The sequence below is a fragment of the Anguilla anguilla genome, chromosome 10 (genome assembly GCF_013347855.1).
Source record: "Anguilla anguilla isolate fAngAng1 chromosome 10, fAngAng1.pri, whole genome shotgun sequence".
In the NCBI taxonomy this organism is placed as follows: Eukaryota; Metazoa; Chordata; class Actinopteri; order Anguilliformes; family Anguillidae; genus Anguilla; species Anguilla anguilla.
Window position 1 is genome coordinate 26543161 of NC_049210.1, and position 21543 is coordinate 26564703.

General features: G+C 38.9%; 1 protein-coding gene and 1 long non-coding RNA gene across 6 annotated transcripts in view; one reads left to right on the plus strand and one right to left on the minus strand.

The window, feature by feature from the left end:
• Window positions 1-21543, plus strand: part of plpbp (pyridoxal phosphate binding protein) — a 170508-nt gene that overhangs the window by 87810 nt on the left and 61155 nt on the right. For 2 of the 3 annotated variants that reach the window (XM_035380333.1, XM_035380334.1), the window contains one exon: window positions 3534-3674. The exons of the other annotated variant lie outside the window; for it this stretch is intronic. In XM_035380333.1, coding sequence (XP_035236224.1) covers window positions 3534-3674 — 141 coding nt within the window. The remainder of the gene's footprint in view (window positions 1-3533; window positions 3675-21543) is intronic. 3 annotated transcript variants of the gene reach the window in all.
• Window positions 6213-9956, minus strand: LOC118207052. Of its 3 annotated transcripts, XR_004761298.1 has the most exons (4): window positions 9870-9956; window positions 8987-9056; window positions 8270-8347; window positions 6213-6254 (listed from the first exon to the last, which is right to left on the minus strand). It is a non-coding gene; the product is annotated as an uncharacterized LOC118207052 (long non-coding RNA). The 3 variants fall into 3 exon arrangements; XR_004761297.1 differs by lacking the exon at window positions 6213-6254 and having other exon boundaries at window positions 8154-8347; XR_004761299.1 differs by lacking the exons at window positions 6213-6254; window positions 8270-8347 and adding an exon at window positions 8522-8602.

Sequence of the window (21543 nt, forward strand, 5' to 3'; positions counted from 1 at the left end):
AGAGGATATTCCTCCAGAAAGAATATGTTTATACTGGTGATAGGTTTGTACAATTCTGTGTCTCAACTTCATTCTGAATACACATTCCCACACTCACACTCTGTAACTGCTTCCCATTGTTAGAGACAAATGGCCACAAATAGAGTTCAATCATTGTTTTGTAAGGATTTCCAATATCCACAGATCAAAGGGGTGTCACCGGCAGCAGATCATTTGGGTGTCCCCGGGAAGTCTGGTGCAATGTACAGTCAGGTCCATAAATATTTGGACATTGACAAAAGTTATTGTTATTTTAGCTGTCTACCACAGCATATTGGAGTTGAAATTAAATAATGAATATGAGCTCAAAGTGCAGACCTTCAGCTTTAATTTGAAGGTATTTACATCCAAACCGGGTGAACGGTGTAGGAATTACAGCATTTTTTATATGTGGTCCCCTCCCCCCCCCTTTAAGGGACCAAAAGTAATTGGACAATTGGCTGCTCAGCTGTTCCATGGCCAGGTGTGTGTTGTTCCCTTATTATTTCATTTACAAGTAAGTAGATAAAAGGTCTGGAATTGATTTCAAGTGTGGCATTTGCATTTGCAATCTGTTGCTGTTAACTCTCAATATGAAGTTCAAAGAGCTGTCACTGTCAGTGAAGCAAGCCATAATTAGGCTGAAAAAAAAAACAAAATACCCATCAGAGAGATGGCAAAAACATTAGGTGTGGCCAAATCAACTATTTGGTACATTCTTAAAAAGAAAGAACGCATTGGTGAGCTCAGGAACACCAAAAGGCCCGGAAGACCAAGGAATATAACTGTGGTGGATGACAGAAGAATACTTTCCCTGGTGAAGAAAAACCCCTTCACAACGGTTGGCCAGATCAAGAACACCCTCCAGGAGGTAGGCATATCTGTGTCAAAGTCAAAAATCAAGAGAAGGTAATTCCTACATTGTTCATACAATATTTTTGACAAAACCCTTAAATTAAAGCTGAAAGTCTACAGTTAAACCCATCTTGATTGTTTCATTTTAAATCCATTGTGGTATACAGAGCCAAAATGGTGAAAATTGTGTCACTGTCCAAATACTTATGGCCCTGACTGTATATTCCATCCTGGGAACGTTCACACTTGGCAATCACCACACCTCTCAACAGAATACTTACTTGTGGCTGTCTCGTTGAGATTCGTATGGAATGCTTGTCCTGGCACCGTGGCGAGTCTCCCTTTGTGCATCGAAATAAAGCCTTTTCAATTGGAAAGTGGTCCTCAGTGTGTTACTGCACCTTTCCCGACTTGGTTCCACACGGGAGAAGATTCCCAACACCAGGCTGACAAGTTCATTTTACAAAATGAACAAGTTCTTGTATATTTGCAACTTAGAAGTGTAAAATAAACACTGTACATACATACACATACAGTGGATAGAAAATGAATACACCCCACTTCAAAGTTTTTACATCTTGTTGTGTCGTGGTCTGTAAATTTCATGGATTAAAATGGGACTTGTTTTGCCCTGACCCAAAGTATACAACATACCATATGAATGCAGTGAAATCATTTTAATTTGAAAAAAGAGAGCATTTAATGAACAAAACTGAAATTTCCTCATTTTTTAAGTATACACCCCCTTGAGTCAATACTTAGTAGAAGCACCTTTGGCAGCAACTATAGCTACCAGTCTTTTTGGGTAGCTCTGCATAAGGTTGGCACACCTTGATTTGGAGATCTTCCCCCACTCCTTTTTGCAGAACTGTTCGAGCTGGGAGAGGTTTGTTGGTCTTCGCTGATGGACTGCAACCTTCAAGTCATTCCACAGATTTTCAATTGGGTTTAAGTCAGGGCTTTGACTTGGCCACTCCAGAACATCCACCTTGTTCTTTGCAAACCACTCCATGGTAGCTTTGGCCTTGTGCTTTGGGTCATTGTCCTGCTGGAACATGAATTTCCGACCCATTTTCAGTCTTTTTGCAGACCTCTTCAGGTTCTCCAAAATCTCCCTGTATTTAGCTCCATCCATCCTCCCTTCAGTCTTGACAAGTTGCCCAGTCCCTTTCGATGAGAAACATCCCCACAACATTATGCTGCCACCACCATGCTTCACAGTCGGGATGGTGCTGTTTCGTTGATGGGCAGTGTTTGCTTTTCGCCAAACATAACGTTTAGCATTTATGCCAAAAAGTTCTATTTTGATTTCATCTGACCACAAAACTTTCTGCCAGTTTGTTGCAGGATCCTCAAGGTGTTTTTTTGCAAACTTAAAACGGGCCTCCAGATGGACCTTTTTGAGAAATGGCTTTTTTCTTGCCACCCTTCCATACAGGCCAAATGTGTGCAATATCTTTGATATTGTTGTATGATCCACATGTTGCCCTCTGTTGATCATAAAACCCTGTAGATCTTTCAAGGTTGCCAGTGGATTCCGGGTAGCCTCTCTGACTAATTGTCTTCTCTCCCGGTCGTCTAGTTTAGATGGACGCCCTGATTTTGGTAGACTGTAGGTGGTGCCATGCACTTTCATTTCTTAATGATGGTCTTAACAGTGCTCAAATGCATCTTCAAAGCCTTGGAAATCTTTTTATATCCCTCACCTGATGTGTACCTTTCCACAACTTTGTCACGGACTTGTTTTGGGAGATCTTTGGAGCCCATGCTGCTGCCTTTGCGTGAGACTGCAGTTCCAAACAGAGGGACCATGGTAAACAGCTGTTTTTATTCACGTCATCAAATTAATTGCTGTGATTCCACACAGGTGTAGGACAATGAGTTATTGTGTGATCTTGAAGGCAATTGGTTGTTCCTGAGATAGTTTAAGGGATGTTTCAGTAAAGGAGTGTATACTTATCAAACCAAGTTATTACAATTGTTTATTTTTATTTAATGTTAGAATATTTTTATAATTCATGTTTCACTTTGAAATGGCTAAGTATTGTGTGTAGATTAGTAGAAAAAATACATAGATTTATTGCATTTTAATTCCAGGCTATAGGTCAACAAAATCTGAAAATTGTTGAAGGGGGTGTATTCATTTTCTACCTACTGTATATGCAATCCTTAATTTTCCCCATAGGGACATTGCCCTAGCACCATGTAACATTCACATTTACACACAGACATTTATATCAAGAAATATTGAATCATTCACACTACAGAAAGGGTACAGGTACAGGTCTCTGACCTGGAAATGGGCCCGTTTTAAGAAGAGCTTTGTCCCCTCTGCTATCAAGGCACTGAACAAACTGCCTCACTGAATATCAGGTGTGTTATATGTATATACTGTATGTATCTATGTATTTATTACTGTATGTATCTATGTATTTATTATATGTGTGTATACTGTATGTATCTATGTATTTATGTGAGGCCTGCAAAGCAAAGCTGTGAAAACAAATTTCCCCTGAGGGTCAATAAAGTATTGTATCAAATGGGATTGTATGAATCTCATTTATGGCAACAGCCACTGACAATGTGTTCTGTGAGTTCAAGTAATAATGTTATTTATTATGTGACTTGTATGACCCTCACTCCATTGTCTTTAACCCCAGGTGTGCCTAACTTATTCATGGTGGAGACGATAGACTCAGTTAAGCTGGCAGACAAGGTCAATGGCTCCTGGCAAAAGCTGCGGGCAGCCAACTCCCAGAGATTAAAGATCATGGTGCAGATCAACACCAGTGGAGAGGAAAGTGAGTATGAAATGCTCTTTATCTTGTGCTTTGTAACACAATGTCAGATATTGACAAAATGGATGTTAAAGAACATGACATTTTGTTCATTTATTTTGAATATTCTAAATGTTAATTAATATTTTTGAAAGTTTTCATTGTGAAATTCATTTTGAATTTGTTGCGTGTGAATTTCATTATTTTTAAAATGTCATTAATTTGTTTGAAATTGAAATCCAGCATATAATCATTCATTTCAAGTTAACCCACATTCAGTAATGTAATATTCAAGTACTTGGAAGCATTCAGCCCTTTTTCATATGTTTCAAATTGGTAAAAATTACATTTCAAAATGTGAAAGAACATCTTCGCTAAGTGATATTCAGGAAACTAAAAGAACATGCATACACTCGATCTTGCTTCTAGCCAATTACAAGGCAGAACAGGCTGTCATCTTATCAGCTATTTACTGACCAGTTACAGCAATAGAGCTCAATAATAATATGGAATGGACATAATCAGACATAATTGATTAAGTTGCAGAAACCAGCATGGGATCCAGTTCACTGCACTCTGTTAATTTTCAATTTACTGTAATGGAGAAATTCCTGCATTTTTTTACAGAGTTAATGAAATCACACTTTACAATTCACATATTTTCAAGCTAGTTTTATCCTTGATACATGTAAGAATAGGGTCCAATACACACTGGCCAGGGCCATCAGGGTATTCTCAGCTAGCCCAACCAAAATTAAGAAATGTATTTTTATGATTAAATCTGATTTTGCCAAGTATATGGCAGAATTACAACTGTTTTAGCTTGGTTGCATGTATGGGAGGGTGGGAGTGGAGGATTTTTGTGTGTGTTGTTGAAGGCCCTGACTCCAAGGTCTGCTACTACCAATTCATGAGTATTGTACTCAACAACTCAATAATGAAGTTGTTTAGTAGCTGTTGAGCGCCATGAGATTCAACAAAAGCAATCAATTAGCAGTTCAAGTCATTACAATAACCGCTGAACATCTGTGTGGATCTAGCTAGCTAGGACCTGTCAGTCACATAGACCACCAATGTTGGTCAGCTGGCAGCAGAGAGATTTATTTGTGGACTGGAGGGTGGGGGCTCGGGCTCCTTTTGCCAGTAAGTTTAATCAAGGTGCAGCTTTGTTTTAGTTGTGCTCTTTTTATTTGTCTGAAGATAGAGCCTGAAAGCTTTGGTCAGTGATAACAGCAACCACTGATTTTGCAAAAGTTAAATGCATAAAATCATCCATGGAAATGTTGCACATAATTTCAATATGCCACTGTCCTGCTCACTAGATTTATTTAACAGGGCTTTGTTTAAGCTGCTGGGTAGCTCATTGAGTTAAGCCACTATGCTGTGGTGCAAGGATAAGCCCGGATCGAATCCACACCGTGGATGTACCGACTGTGGCCAGAAGTTCCATAGGGCAATGCGATACCAACCCAGGGTATCGGAGGGTTCAGTCGGTTAGGTGTCCGCATTTCATTTCTATCTAGAGACCATGACCACATGTCAAGGCCACATACAGTATGAAAGGTCTTCCTCCAGCTCCTCTCTCTGTGAGTTTAGCTGTAGTTTGCCGTGTGTAAAGAAGCAGCACTAAACCACATGTTGCAGAGAACTGAAGTTGTCTGTACTCTCCAGAATCAGCAGTGGGGTTTGCGTGGACTATAGCAAGTGAAGCACCTGGAAATAGAGCTTTCTGCCCATTGACTTCAATGTAGAAAGCCAAGCTGATTTGATAACTAAAGCAAACCTCAACAGTTAATTTTTTGTGATCATACTGTAGTAGTTTTTTGAAACAATGATTGTTTTGGTCCAGAGGTTTTGGGACAATATACATGTAAATACCTCTTAATATTAGAAATCCCATAGAACCCTGTCTCCAGTCTTTTCTCTCAGAATGCTGTGGTTTCAAAAGTGATTTGCCTGAGGCAGCAGCCTCTGTGAAATGGATTTCTTTCAGTAATTAATGGATTCAATTTTATCATTAAATTCAGATGATGAGTTGTTTATGAAATAAGCAATTATATAACGTATGCTTGATCCTTTGTGTATTTACTAGTTAGCTGGCTAAGAACATAGATGGGAATTGTAAGCACATTGCTTCAAGTTGTGTTATTAGCTAGCTTACAATCTTGCTTTGTGCAGTGCATGGTCATATCATATCATAAACCCTACCCAGAACTTCAAAGAGCATTGGCACACTGCCTGCTGGCTGCAGAGTGATCACATTAAGTTTTATCTAGAGTAAATTTTGTAAGAACACCTATATTATGATCATATGTTAATAAGTGACTGATCCATCTCATAATAATAAAGTAGGCCTATATCAGTTGCATTAGTCTACCAGCAGGTAACTAACTCCCTTTGTCTTGCTACTGTACAGTAACAAAACAGTGTTGATCACTTGACAAATATTCTTCAAGAAAATGTGGGCTGATGCAGTAACTAGGCATACTGTATATTGGTAATAATACATGCCCCCGAAAGATGTAAATAAATGGCACATTTACCATGTTGGTGCAGTCAGTTAGCCAGTGTCCTCAGATTGCTCAGCTCAGACATTCTGTTCTCCTGCAACCAAATTAGTAGACTATTCAGGACAACTGTGCGGAAGGTGGTGTTTCTAAGCACCACCGTTGTCGCACTGGTCGTCCTTTACCAAGAACCCCCTCCCTGCAACTACACCCCCCACACATGACGCACTTGACAATATTGTCTATCTGGGAATACATAAAAACATTCTTTCACCACTAAAAATGCATATTCTGTCATAGCAACAAGATAAAGCCAACAATAGCTGAAGATATTCCAGTGCAGCTATGAAAAAACATTGCTCACTGAACATTGAAATAAACAAGAGGCAATTATAGTATAATTATATTATGGCATTCTACTATCAATAGCTGTGACTAAATATGGAATAAATATAAAATCTTACCTTTGGTTTTACATGTAAAGATGTCCCATTCAGGATTCAGTGATCATTTATTGTCTTCAACAATCCATTTGTGAAATATATGTTCGTTTGTGATGCCTTGGGTACCTACCAAAATAGCTGTGCGTAATACCACACGTTGTTTACGGTGTTGTCGCCCTTTTTAGTACAACCTGACTTGATTAACAATTAATTTATCCAGTAGGTGACCGTATAAGCTTTCTAACAATGTATAATATGTCTAATTTTACTTTTGGAATAGCGTTTTATAGCCCAGCGTACCCAAAAGTTTTTAATCATTATCGCCGCATTACGCATTCACTCTGAGGCAACAGTAAAAAACACTGCACCCGGCGAAACGTTATTGATAAGTTTTGTAATTTCTTGGAAAATATTATTATTCTTGAGAACTTCTGAGCATGGCTATGGAATATTTTGCTGATAGACTTAGCTGATGTTTTTCTGGACCAAGTCAAGAGGAGAGCGACAGCATTGATTCTCTGTCTCTGTCTCTATTTACTGAACACAGATAAGATTTCTTTGTTGATATGTAAGTGTTACTGCTCAAAATATTTCATTATATGTTATTTTTGAAACTGAGTGTCTTTAAATTGGTTAGTGGTATTTTATAATGAGGATATTTCACACTGTAACATTCATTGATAGCTTAGTCGGTAGTTCAATAGGGTTTGTGTTTAATGCACCGGATGTAATGTGAGCTGGAACATTGCCAAAACGTGGTGGATGGCTGAATATTGTTTTAATGTCGTCCCATCCCCATAAAAGAAAACATTACATACTGTAGAGTACAGAAAAATAAACGGGAGTTTATGGTTACACATTTAGGTACTGTACCACATTGTGTGATGTTTTTGCATTATTTTTAAATCTGATATAAATGTCTTCATATTTAAATGCATTATAATAGACAAAAAGCATTTTATTCATTTTTGGAGAGATTTTAGGTATGTTTCTGGACCCCTAGCTACTTTAGACCACTGTACTGACGGAAAGCTCGTAATTCCCACTTGAAAATGATACAACAGTGAGTTTCTTCATTCAAATGGTTGATTTGTAGTGAAATACACGATTATGGTGTTATTTACAGCAATGCATAATTTAGACATTTTGGATAGATTTTGAGACACTGGGTACACTGCTTACTTTTTGCTTCATAGATCTTTAGTAGTTCTGCATATCCATACCCTTAGATTTTACGCACTTATGGTCAAGAAGTTTTTTCAGATCATGTATAGTTTAACCTGTTTTATATACAGAATCTCTCAGTATTTCATTGCAAACTAAAAAAGAAAATTCATTTTAGATTTTTTTGCCTAGACAATTGCATTTATGGCACTTTATTTCTTCCAAAATTATGAATATAAACTAATCCAGTATTAGTATTGTAAATGGTACAAATGCAGATTGGGCTTTTGCGCGAAGGGGTTAAGGATATACAATTGTAATTATGAATTAAAAGTTTCCATTAGCTTGTAAATAAAGATATTTTTTTGAGCAAAATGCACCAGCTGGTATGATACTGATCTGGCTCCTCACGTTGAAGCAAAATTTAAACAGCATTTCAGTGCATGCACTGGAACTCAGAAGTGATTTCTTGCTCTTTGCTTTTGTGCACCAGATTTATACCTACCTATGATTCCGGACAGGCTTGTAGGCAGGTTACACTAGCTGGCTAACAGACACAGCAACGTCTGGCCTCACGCATGATCTGGGTGGCCACCAAACAAAAACAATAGGACAGCCCCAAGGGGTTAAATAGCATCATGCTCAGAACACAAGAAGCAAAGGCGAGTCCATTTAAAAGATTTATACATATCAATGTCAACTCTGATTAAAAATATTATTTATTTTAATGCATTATGCATCATTAAGCAATGTTTTTCATGAACCTCTTCGCACAAATCCCCTTAGTGGCCTGAACGCCAGCATCCTGATATTGCTCAGCTCAAGACATTCAGTGCTCCTGCAACCAAACTTTGTGTAAATACACAACAATCTGTGTTCTAACTGTATTAGTAGATAATACACAATAACTATGCTAAATACTGAGTTTCTGAGTGCCACTATTGTCGCATATTTCTTCCATTTAACTATCATCCCTGCCCGGTGCCATCTGCTACTAGCATGATACTTTGGACAAGAGCATCTATCTGGAATTCATAAAAATGCTCCACCAAAAATTTGTATTCTGTCATAGCAACAAGATACAGTAGCTTGAAGGTATGCCAATACAACAGAGAAAAATGCTGCTCACAGAATAGTGAGGGGAAAAAATCAAATGTAATTATACAATGTCATTCTACTATCAATATCTGCAACTAAATACTGAATAAATATACAATCTTACCATCGGTTTTACACGTAGAGATGTCTCTTTCAAGATTCGGTGGTCGTTAATTTATTTTGATGAAGGGAAACTGGGTAAACACATTTTTTAAATCATTATTTATGTGGGGAATAACACCTCTACGAATTGTAGATCAGTAAGGACAAAATAATTTAAACATATAATTTAAACATTTTATATTCCTCACAAAGTATAATCAGTCTCATAATGAATCAGTCTCATAACATTAATTAAATCATGATTATGAGTTTCAGTATAAAATATTAAAACAATAACCAATGATATAACTTGCGTAAGTTTTTTGAGGTGGTAGGCTGAAGCATTTATCCAAATAATAATCATACCCATGGTTTAATAAAATAGAATTTATTAAACAAACAACAAACAGTCAAACAAAAATCATTAAAGGCTAAACAGAAAATGAAATAAAAGCAGAACTAGACTGTTGTGTGTCTAGTCATATGTGTGTTCACCAGCACACGTGGGGCAGGGAACAAAAGCTCCTCTGTTGGAGTGAACTTATGAATCAGTTTTTAGCTTGTGCTCCTAAAAGCTGGTCTGGAGTTCAGGGGAACAGCGTGGATAAAAGGCTACTGAAGTTAGCTACGTCTAGCTAATTTCAGCGTACCTTTGAATTCTAAATGTACGAGGCCATATCGAATGAGTATGTTAGTGCATGAGAGCTCACATGCTCAAATCTCGGTTAAAAGGACGGCAGACTGTAAGCTAATGTTATTAAGAGTATACATGTTAGCTATGCGGGCTAGGCGGCTGTAGCTAATTAACACGAGATGCGATATAATCTACACACCAATACAAACAATCAATGACACACTTTTTTATAAGCAAAGAACAAACAGAATTTTTTAAAGCTAGTTGGTACCTGGATGTTTGTCAGTCTTACTGCTTGACTGCAGATGGTTCTGTATGGTGCAGGCTTGTCCAAGGAAACTCTTGACTTAGGCACCTGCTGTATATCGGTTGCATTGTAAAAAGGCCGGTCCTCGTCTTGGTTTTCTTTGTCCTGGAGGTGGAAGTTACTTTTGTTTTCCATGGCAGGAAAGTACATGGACTACACGCGTTCAACTCGTTGCTATGTTGCAGAACGATAACAAGCGTAAAGTTGGTAAATGAATTGATCCCTGGATGGATCAGTTTCCTTAGCTTACCTGCAGTACAGCTAAAATATTTCCTTTTAGTTATAAACAGCAGTCGTGGCCATAACCCGAGAGTGCCAGTGTATCGCTCAGCGTGTTTCTTTACAGGCAGGCCTTAGCTTTCTTTAGGCCTGTGTCCTTAGAGAGTGCCTTGTGCACCTCTCTTCAGTTCAGCAGCAAAAAGCAGAAGGGGCAAGGAGAGACAAAAAGGCACATTTTACAGGCAGCAACAGGAATTACCCAGTCCATGTGATCAGTGTCTGTGATCCTGTGATCGTGATGTCATTGCACCAAAATGCGCCCAGTCCTTACCTTTATTTAATTAAAAAAATTATCAAACACCCATATATCCATGTGAAGAAGTAACAGACCCCTTAGTTACTCAATCAACGAATTCAACTGAAGCTGAAATGTAATTGGGCTATGCAGCAAGACAATAATCCTAACAAAAACAAGTCCACATCTGAAAGGTTAACCTGGTGTGAAAAACTTACAGAGATAGTGTAAGCAGGATAATTCATTTACATGTTTTGTTATGATTGTGTCTTTGTTTGGTGACTTGGGGTTTTTCTTTCATCCTTGTGTATAAAGGAAAAAGTGGAATGGTTTGAGGGGATTCATCAATACGACCTCATGCGCACCATTTGCATATATCCATTCCACTACACACATTTTGCACCTTTGTATATTGCCATCATTGAACTTACTGGACTATAAATTGCGTTCACTTTAACCTGCCATTTCTCGTTTATTCTTTCTGCTGCACACCTAGCAGTTTTAAGGTCCTAGCATACAAATAGAACTGAGGATATCAGGATATCTGCACCTCATAGTCCCTCGCCTGTGCAGTAGTGCCATAGCAAGATACACAATTGCTATGGCTACACAAATTGGGATGGCACATATGCCATCCAGCCATGTTATGCCATGTTATGAAAGAAAGAAGAAAAACATGTTTTCAACATACAAAAATGCCAAGTTACTCACACATACAAATCACTAAGTCATTAAGACTTGCAAAATCTAGGCCTGCCGTTAAAAGTACTGACATCAGCTTCCTTCACTCGCTGGCAAAAAGCAGGCCTGGCTCGATTTAAAGATCCTTACATAGATGACATTTTTCCTGACTTCAACACTCTTTACAATAAATTTAAACTTCAACGGTCCAATCTGTTTTGTTACTTCCAGATTCGTCACTATCACAAATCACAGCCCATGCTTTCCTAATTTACCGCCAAGAAAAGGATTAGATATGATTTTACAATCCCCTACATATTGTAAAGGACTTATTTCTTATATCTATGAAGCCATCATGTCATTTAACAATATAGCTCTTTCTATATGAATGCAGTTCATTTAGCATTTAGCATTTAGCTCTTTACAAAATCCAGGCAGGCTGGGAGGAAGTTTAAGTTTATATCAGGTTTCAAGACTGAATAATTGAATTTAATAAGAAGCAATCAATTAGATTAATGAATTGGAATCATACATTCTTTATTGAATGCAGGCGCACTACTTCTAAATTGCAAAACAGAAGATATACAAAACATTAAAAAATGAATCTAGAAATACCATAAAAGAGAAAGAGAGAGAGACGGATAAGCCAGACCTTGCCAAAGTATCACCCACTTCCAATATAAGTGTCACAGGATTAAAGGAAACCAGCTACAAGCACACACAACCAAGGAACCACCACCAAAATAAAAAAAGGAAAACTCTTCTTCTTCAAGGCTCCGAAACCAAACGCAACACAACAACCTTTTTCCTGTGGGTATCTTAAATACCTTACCCAGCATGGCTTGAGGATGTTTGCCGTGATTGGGAGATGCTGAGTTAAGGTGTAGGAGAGAAGGGAAGGGGGGTCAGACTAATTTATGACAAGGACTGGCCTACCTAAAGATTGCATTCATACTTAAAGTAATGGGAAATGTTAGGCATGTAAGCATGCAGGGTCTCCGACCCCCGATACAGGCCCAGTCCGTGGCATAGGTGGTATAGGCGAATGCTAGGGGCGCCGTCCATTCATCGGGGCGCATCAAATGAGGGAAGAAAAAAATTCTACTTTTTTAAAACTTTTACTATTTTTTACTAATACTATTTTAATACTATTATTTTGAAATATTACAAAAAAAGGGCCCACAACAACTTAACTGCATAGCCTATTAAATAGGCCCTATTTTCTTGGTTGCCCGCAGCATCAGCATTTTCCTGGCTCAAAATGAGGCGGAGGTGGCGTAGGGGCACATTAAGCAGGGTGTCTGGTTTGTCGAGAGCTGGAGGCGGCACGAAATTTGACGGAGGCAGCCGCCTCGTAATTCTCTATGCAGGAAAACCCTGCCGTAGCCATGAGTTAAATACGGAACGCCTATTCTACTGTCCAAATAAGGGACGATTCCGTATTTTGCGGGATGGTTGGCATCCCTAAATGAAGTCAGTAACTGGAACCGTGATTCAACGTTGCCATCTATTGCGAAATTGGACATTGAAAAGGGGAGGGGACATAACAACAACTCAGAATCGAAAGAATAATGTTGCTGTTTTAACTGCTTTAGAATGCTGGATTTTGTAGCGCATTGATTTTAGAACTGTTAAAAGGCCAAGGTGTCCCTTTACTGAGAAAGAATGCCCACCCTTGGACCAATCAGAATTGAGTATTCAGCCAAGCTGTTGTATAAGTCTAGTTAGCCAACGTTAGCCCTGCTTGTAAGAGTCAATTAAAATGCTTTTCTTTTTCCATCCCCTTTTGTAATTAATAGTTGTAAGCCTTTGCATTTTCATTATTGATTAGTCGTATATGTTTATATTTGGAATTGGCTGCGATGCAAGGGGCACCAGCTAAAATCTTGCCTAGGGCACCAAATTGGTCAGGGCCGGCTCTGCCCCGATATGTGTGTCATCTGGTTTGTCTCTTCTCAGGAGATGAGGAGGGGAGACCCATGGATTGTCTGCCTAGATCAGTGGATTTTTAATTGCCCCAATCACATTTGCTTTGATGTTTGTGACAGGGAGGCCAGGCCACATTCTTATTCAATGTTTCCCTCTCTAATGCCAAAATCTAAACACTAGATAGCCTACAAGTACTGAAATAATAATTAGGCCAAGTTACAATACACAATATTGTCTATCTTAGCTAACACAAAATTAAACATGCTGTATTCTAAAGCAATGCTGCTACCCAATGTTTCCTACATTTTTAAAAAAACATGGCCCTGTGTTATTTCATCTTAACATCTGAACGCATTGTGGTCATTCAAACTTTTAAGTATCACATTAAAAAAATAAGGCCACATATAAGAAGACATCATTTAAATGAATGTTTTAAGCAGCTGATGAACACTTACGCACCACAAAATATATGTATGTTTGTCAAGTTAATTTCACAAAATGTTCAACCTCTTCTCAACATTTGCAACATCTGCGATTGTAAAATACGGACATGTATACATCCATACATACACAGAATACTTCATTATCCCTATGACATTCATTATCCCTATGACAGGGGCGACATAGCTCAGGAGGTAAGACCGATTGTCTGGCAGTCGGAGGGTTGCCGGTTCAAACCCCGCCCTGGGCATGTCGAAGTGTCCTTGAGCAAGACACCTAACCCCTAACCCCTAACTGCTCTGGCGAATGAGAGGCATCAATTGTAAAGCGCTTTGGATAAAAGCGCTATATAAATGCAGTCCAGTTACCATTTACAACATTTTCCTAGCAGCATATACAAAAGGCCAGGGGGTATTTTTATAAGTATGTATTTTATAATACATATTTATAAAAACTTGAAATATTTAGGCTTATGAAATAAATATTGAATCTTATAAACCTATCCACACATATGTTACACATATATACTATGGGCTTGATATTCAAATGAAGTTTCACCAAGTACAATAGCATACAGTTGTAGGTTTTGGTCCACCGGAGAGGCGAATTGGCTGGTGGATAGAGCACACGCACCTGGATTGCATTGGCTAATCAGCCCAGGTGCTTAAAGATGTGCTTCTCTCCACAGTTTGGGGCCGAGACCGGGAGCTCACACCGAGAGCACGTTTATGATTTTCATCTTGATTTATTTCTGGAGATTTGTTCAAGCTTAAAAAGAAAGACGGTAACCCTCAGCTGGGATGTTGGAGGAGCTGGTGCCGGCTGAAAAGTGCACCATCTACGAGCGGTGCACGGGAAAGCAGTCGCATCGTTTTACTTTCTTTTGTCTTTGTTATTTTAGCTTGTTTTTTTTAGTTTATTGTTTTTGCCCAGAACCCATGAGGGGGAATGGTGAAGATGGCAGTTTATTTGATTTCATGTTTGTGTGGTTGTGCTCTCTCTCTCTCTCCATGCGGCAACCAACGGCACTGGCACTGCCCCGGCACTGCCGCATCTCCCTCGCATGGGTGTCACGCTGACAACTTTCTTTTGCAATGTTAAACCATAAAATATCTTCTTTTTGAACAGAATTTTCTAAACAAAACTATTTTATTCATCCATTTTATTTAAGATGTGCTTCCTATACACCCAGAGCACTGCATGCAGGAAGTGCTTAAACATATTGTGTAGTCCTTAAAAAATTGCAAAACAGCTGAAATTACTCAGCAAAATTATTCCCACTATAAATGATTGCCATTTCACACTTTGATATGACACATATGTTTTGAATGACCACATTTTCTTTGCATGAATCAACACAGGGCCAAGTTACTTCAAAAAAATGTTGGAAACATTGGGTAGCAGCATTGCTTTTGGAATACAGCATGTTTAATTTGTGTTCGCTTAGATAGGCAAAATAGTTTATTGTAACTAAAAGTACTGTAAATTTGATAGCAGTACTTCCAATGGCAGACCTAGCTTTTGCAAGTCTTAATGACTTGTAGTGCTTTGTATGTCTGAGTAACTTAAAGTAACAATCTCGAAGATCTCTGTTTTGTTGTCACTGGCGGCATCTATGGCGATAAGCGGTAATTGCAGGTGTGTTTTTGGACCTCACTTCCCAACTTCCAAACAGTGTTGCCTGTGTGACGTCAGTCAGTTGCCACCTGGGCCACGGTAACTATAACATGTATTATTTACTGAATAAAAAATGGTTGTTATAAAAGTAACGTTATGTATACTCATTCATTTTCTAACATTAGGCTAACTTAAACTGTCTTTACACTGCCGAGCCGGGTTAAAATGCTGTAGCAGACCTGGGGTAGAATTAGTGATGATCAGTTTCCATGGACGTTTCTTTATCCACCTTTTGCCCGGTATGAACATCTTTACACTGCAGAGAAGAATCGCTGTGGCTCGTGCAATTATGTATCTCGTGCACAATAAACATTGTCTTTCTCATGAATGATTGTTGTGTGATATCTTTGAAACAACTGCCTTGCAAAATGTTACCCCTGGTGTTTCTGGTTTTGCTGGCTAAACTGGTCAAGAATAAAGCTGAGCTGGGTGTTAAATTAGCAATCAGAACAAGAAGAATAAAGCAAAAACAAAGGAGATTTAATCAAAAAAGGGCATCAAGGCTGAAGGAAATTATGAGGAAGCGTGATAAAATAATAACAATGCTAATCCATACTGCCATATCTTTTTATTTAGTTTTCTCCGGCTTGACATTGTTACATAGAAATCAGACCCGGCTCTGCTCCACCTAGGCTATACCCCGGGGTTAATGCTCTGCGTAAAGACGGCTTTATTCCGATCATTATAATATACTGATGAACTTGATGGCAATGTAAATAACGGTAACGTCAAGGCTAGTTCAGATCAATGATTCGCAACGAGACAAAACGGTTTTAGAATGTTGCAGAGACAATCGCAGCGGTGTGACCTGGTTAGTTGCAGAGCATCTGAAGCCATTGCCTGGGGTCTCAAAACACCCACTTTATCAAATCGCCAAGTGCAGTTTTAGAACGTTTACAATCAGACATCTTGGAATTTTACAAGTTGCATCCAGTCTCGTTGCGAATCATTGATCTGAACTGGCCTTTAGTTAGCTACATTGTAACGTTGCAACAAGGTAGCGTTGCATTTGAGAGACAGTTTGCATGTTCAGTACCAGTCGGTAGCATTAGCTAGCGTTTTTTCTAATTGTTAGCTGACATTAGATTGTTAATTACATTAGCTAGCTAGCTAATGCAACGTTACCTGATATGAGAGATGGCTACTGTGCGCCATGTTGTCTAAACTAATGTTGCCTTTCTTGACATGGTCCGGTAGCTTGTGTTAGCTGTGCAAATAGCTATGTAATTTAGTAACATTACATTGTCATCAAATGTAATACGAAATCTACATCAACAAATAATGACCTCTCATGTTACACAAAAACCTTTTAGGGTTCCATAACCACCCCCCACCCCCCCCACCCCCTCTCTGTTATTGTAACGCTAGCAGACGCCGGAAAAAAACAGTAGGCTGCTCACACACAAGTGAGTTCAAGAGCGAGCCTGTTGCGTTAGCTCCGCCTAACCTCTCTGGCGGACCAACCACTGATGGGTGATGGAAAACGCTTCCCTAACTGTGCGCTGCTTGTAATTTTTCCCGGGAATGTCCCCACAGACCCCCAGTTCATAGTCATAAATTAATATAATAATAACAATATAAATTAATATAATAATAGGCTCAATCACCATTGTGTTACCTAATTCGGCAATAGATAGTGACTTAACAGACATTTATTTAAATGAAAATCTTCAAGATTATTACTTTAACATTTTTGTATGTTGAGAACGTGTTTTTCTTCAGATAGCCTACCTAAGTACTGTACACAAAAGCATACTTTTTAAAGTATACAATTAGTTCATTGCTAAGGAATAAGTTACTAATTACTGTAATGCTCTCTGTTTGAAACAGACAAACAACATAAACATGACTCCTCACAATAAATAATTTCTATGATTGACCAAGAATATGACAAGAACAGACTCATCACAAAAAATTGATCAACATGCCAAAGGTTTCTCTTTTTAGCTTCCCCAGACAGGAAATAAATACTAATAAAGTAGGCAGCTATACTATACCTATACCAATAACTTAATACATTTTATAAGTGGCTTTGGAGATTTTACCCCAACAGAAGCCTACTTCATGACTAGCTGAATGAGTGAGGAATGTCAGATTTCTAAAGGTGTTCGGTAGAAGAGTGTCTGTTCAAGTTAGCTATAGAAACCGAGGGTATAACATTAGCATTGCCATATACAGTGGGCTCCAGAATTATTGGCACCCTTAATAAAAATGAAGAAAAAAGGCTGTATATAATAAATGACACAGATAATAATCTATATGTCATGTTCAAACATACGGGAAAACTATATACTTTTATTTCAATACATTTACTGTCATTTATTGTAAGTAAAATCAAACAAAATCTAATTGCCAATACAATTTTACTTAATTTAGTTCATCTCAGTCTAAAGGAACTATATTGTGTCATTCCATCACTTCCAGTTTCACTAGAGAATAAAAATGAGGTAACAAGCATACAAAATCTCTTTGTCATCCATCAGCATGGGAAAAGCCAAATAACTGTCAATTCAGAAGAGACTGATGGTAATTTACTGTCACAAGTCTGGTAATGGGTACAAAAAAAGACATAAAAGGTTCAACTTACCACTTAGCACTGTAAGGGCAATAATAAAAAGGTGTAAAACATATGGAATGGTTGAAAATTTGCCAGGAAGATGAAGCAAGTGCATGGTGTCCCCACGGACGGTGAGGAAGATGGTGAGGGAGGCCATTAATAACCCAAGGATCACTGTTTAAGAATTGCAGAGATTGGTTTGTTTCTTGCAGTCAACAAGTCTAAAAAAAACATAAAATGCACCTCCATACCAACTAACTCTTTGGAAGGGTGGCACAAAGATAGCCCTTACTGAGCACAATAAACAAAACCAAGAATCTGGAGCTTGCCAAACCTCATTGGAATTATGACTGGAAGAGAGTGCTATTGTCAGATGAGACCAAAATTTAATGTTTTGGCCATACACACCATTGACATGTTTGGTGGCAAAAGATGAATGCATAGCGGAGAAGCATCTCATACCTGTCAAATATGGAGGCGGGTCATTGATATTTTGGAGATGTTTTGCTGGCAGTGGTCCCGCGGCACTATTTTAGATCAATGGCACAATGAATTCAACAAAGTACCAGGAAATTCTGGCAGAAAGTTTGGTTGTCTCTGCTAAGAAGCTAGGACTTAGTCATAGGTAGATTGTCTAGCAGGACAATGACTCCAAGCATACATCAAAATCTAAACAGAAATGCTTAAGTGAAATCAACATCCATGTTTTCCAATGGCCATCTCAGTCTCCAGACTTAAATTCCATCAAAAACCTGTGGTCTGAACTGAAGAGGGGGGGTCCATAAGCACAAACCCAAAGATATCAATGATTCTGAAAAGTTCTACATGGAGCAATGGTCAATGTTCTCTAACTTTATCACAAATTATAGGAAAAGACTCATGGCTCTCTTCTTTGCCAGGGGTGTTTTCACAATGTATTGAACCAGGGGTGCCAGTAATTGTGGAACCTGTTTTTTGGGGAAATATATATATATATATATTTTTTAAATTTAAGACTTTGGTTGATTTCAATGAATCATTAATCAAGCATACTAGTTTACCCATGTTGGAAAATAAGGCTTATGTCAATAACTGTATTATTATTTAGTTTAGCATTTTTTTAAAGCATTTTTTGTGCATATTTATCAAGGGTGCCAATAATTCTGGAGCCCACTGTATGAAGTACACATGTTTTTTAATAGACTGTAGTGTGTCGCCAGCTAGCCTCAGAAGGGCTAGGTTATGTAACGTTCTGTTATGCACAGTAGTTCAGTATAAAAGGGCTTACAGTCAATCTTCTCTACTTACATGTAGACTGTTTATTAGCTAATTTACTAAAATGGCTCTAACACCTACCATAAGCAAAACTAACATCTACCATAAATCAGTTTTGACATGCACATGCGTGACGCACTGACGCCACTCAGGATAAGAAATTAAAATGCAATTTTCTCACTAACTATGGCACATGTCAAATTAATTTAACAAATTGGCACACTTCTTATGAAAATGAGAAAATATAGTCTGGGATCCCTTACTAAAAAGGGCGACAATGCCGTAAACTACAGGTGTGGTATTACGCACAGCTATTTTGGAAGGTACCCAGGCATCACAAATGCGCGTATATTTCACAAACAGATTGTCTAAGACAATATATGACCACTCAGTCTCAAAAGGGACATCTGTACGTGTAAAACCAATGGTAAGGTTGTATATTTATTCAATATTTAGTCCCAGATATTGACTGTAGAATGACATTATATCATTTTTTAAAACTTTGTCTCGTTGTCACCCTTTTTTAGGTGTACCCAAGACACCTTTTTGAGTGTCAACAAAAGTATGTGGCTTACCTCCACCAGACTCCAGTACACACAGTGCTCTTAAAACAAGAAGCTGCTGATTAGGAGCAGAGATGGGAGAGCATCACAGAGGTGTTACGGGGCATTCAGTTCCTTGTTCGGCAGGGGCTTGCAATTAGGGAGCACACAGACCATGATAGCAAATACAGAGAATGTGCATTAAACCTGCTTGCTGACATAAAATGTGCACATGTCTATGCAGTGATCAAGGATGAGACACGGGACATTGCTGGCCACAAACAGCTCTCTCTCTCCCTCTGACTGTGCCATTACCCGTAGTGCCCTCACATTAGTACATGACATCCATGAGCTGGTCCCTTCCCCTCCTAAATGACTTTCCATTTTTGATAATATTTATGCCTGTCTGTTTGTGTCCCCAGTTGGAAGTTTAAAGCCTCTTTTCCCAATGTGCTGGACGACGAGAACACAAGCAATTAAATCACTGTTGGACAATTATCAAGCAGTGTACGACACTCTGGAGGAGGTAATTAACATGGGTGGCAAGGCAGAGGCTTCAAGGAGAGCACCTGGATTGCGTGCTAAAATGTCTCATTTTGACATATTTTTTGGCTTACACCTCACGGGTCCTACAATTAAAAGACATTACATCAGAAGCAGTCCATGCGTCTGTGCAAATGCTGCAGACACATCTAAACGGCTTGAGGGAGGTGGAGGTATTCTCCCAATTGTATGAGCAGGTCCAAAAGCTAGCTCCTGTCTTGTTGAGCCACCCGTTCTACTCCACCAGCAAAGAGCACCAGTGCGCTATGATGAAGGAGGCCAGCTTCATCCATGGACCAAAGCCGAAGACTTCTTTCAATTCCAGTTCTTTGCCGTTGTTGTCCTGGTGAATGCTGAGCTCTCACACGGATTTGAGCAGCCCACACTGTCACTGCTGATAAACATTGAACAGTTGCTCATTACAGCCTTTAATAACCTCCCCAACATCTGCAGTATCCCCTCAAAGTATGGTGATGACATTGATATGGGAAGATTGTCCACAGATTTGGGATTGCTGACGTCATTGGTATCTGTCCATACCAGCTGCTCCCAGCACAAAATCACCACGGTCACAAAAGTCACTACAGTCAGACATTATGGGCCAACATGTTCAAATACACACCTTGCTCTCTGAGGTGCACAGGCTGGTCCAGCTCTATCTGACGATGCTCATGTCAAATCTGACGGCTGAGAGGAGCTTTTGCTATCTCTGTTGTATCAAGAACTTCTTGTTGTCCACGATGACTGAGAAGCGTCTCAACCATCTGATGTTCCTAAACATCCACAAGGAACTGACAGAAACTTGATCTTGGGGCCGTTTTTGGGAAAATGATGTAGCCTGTTAGGCCATCGCACACATGTAGCCAAACTTTTATTTAATAAATTCAGCAGCAGTTGATAGGCTAGGTGTCACACGCTGTGACTACCCTGGAAGGGGCAGAAGAGCTGGACACAGGGAGATGCGGAAATTCCGGATTTCTACAGCGTTTTATTCCGACGAGAGAGAGAGCAATCGGCAAACACAAACGAAAAACCTTTGCCCGTCACCCTCACGGGATCTGGGCAAAAACAGTAATCTAAAACAAAGACAAAATAAATGAAATTATACGCGTCGCTTTTCAGCTGCATGCATCGTTCTCAGACTCTCTCTCTCCTTCGTAGGGGATCCCCGGTCTCAGACACCTACTGTGGAAAGAAGCACACTTTTAAATCCTGGATTGATTCGTAATATCATCCAGGTGTGTGCCTACTGTAGGAATTTCTTTACAAAAATGATGGTGTTGAAGATAAAGATAACAAACGACAAAGTCAGGAGGTCCTTTATATAATTTAATAATACGACTGGTCGGGAAGAGGTACAAGTACAGTCTTCAAAGATATTAAGTCTACTACATGGATTTATATAGTTTTTACAGACAAAGAGCTGTTGATCTAGCCTATGAGATTCCTTCAGTCGTCATATGGAAAACTTCCAATTATAGTCAAGTGTATGTTAGGGAG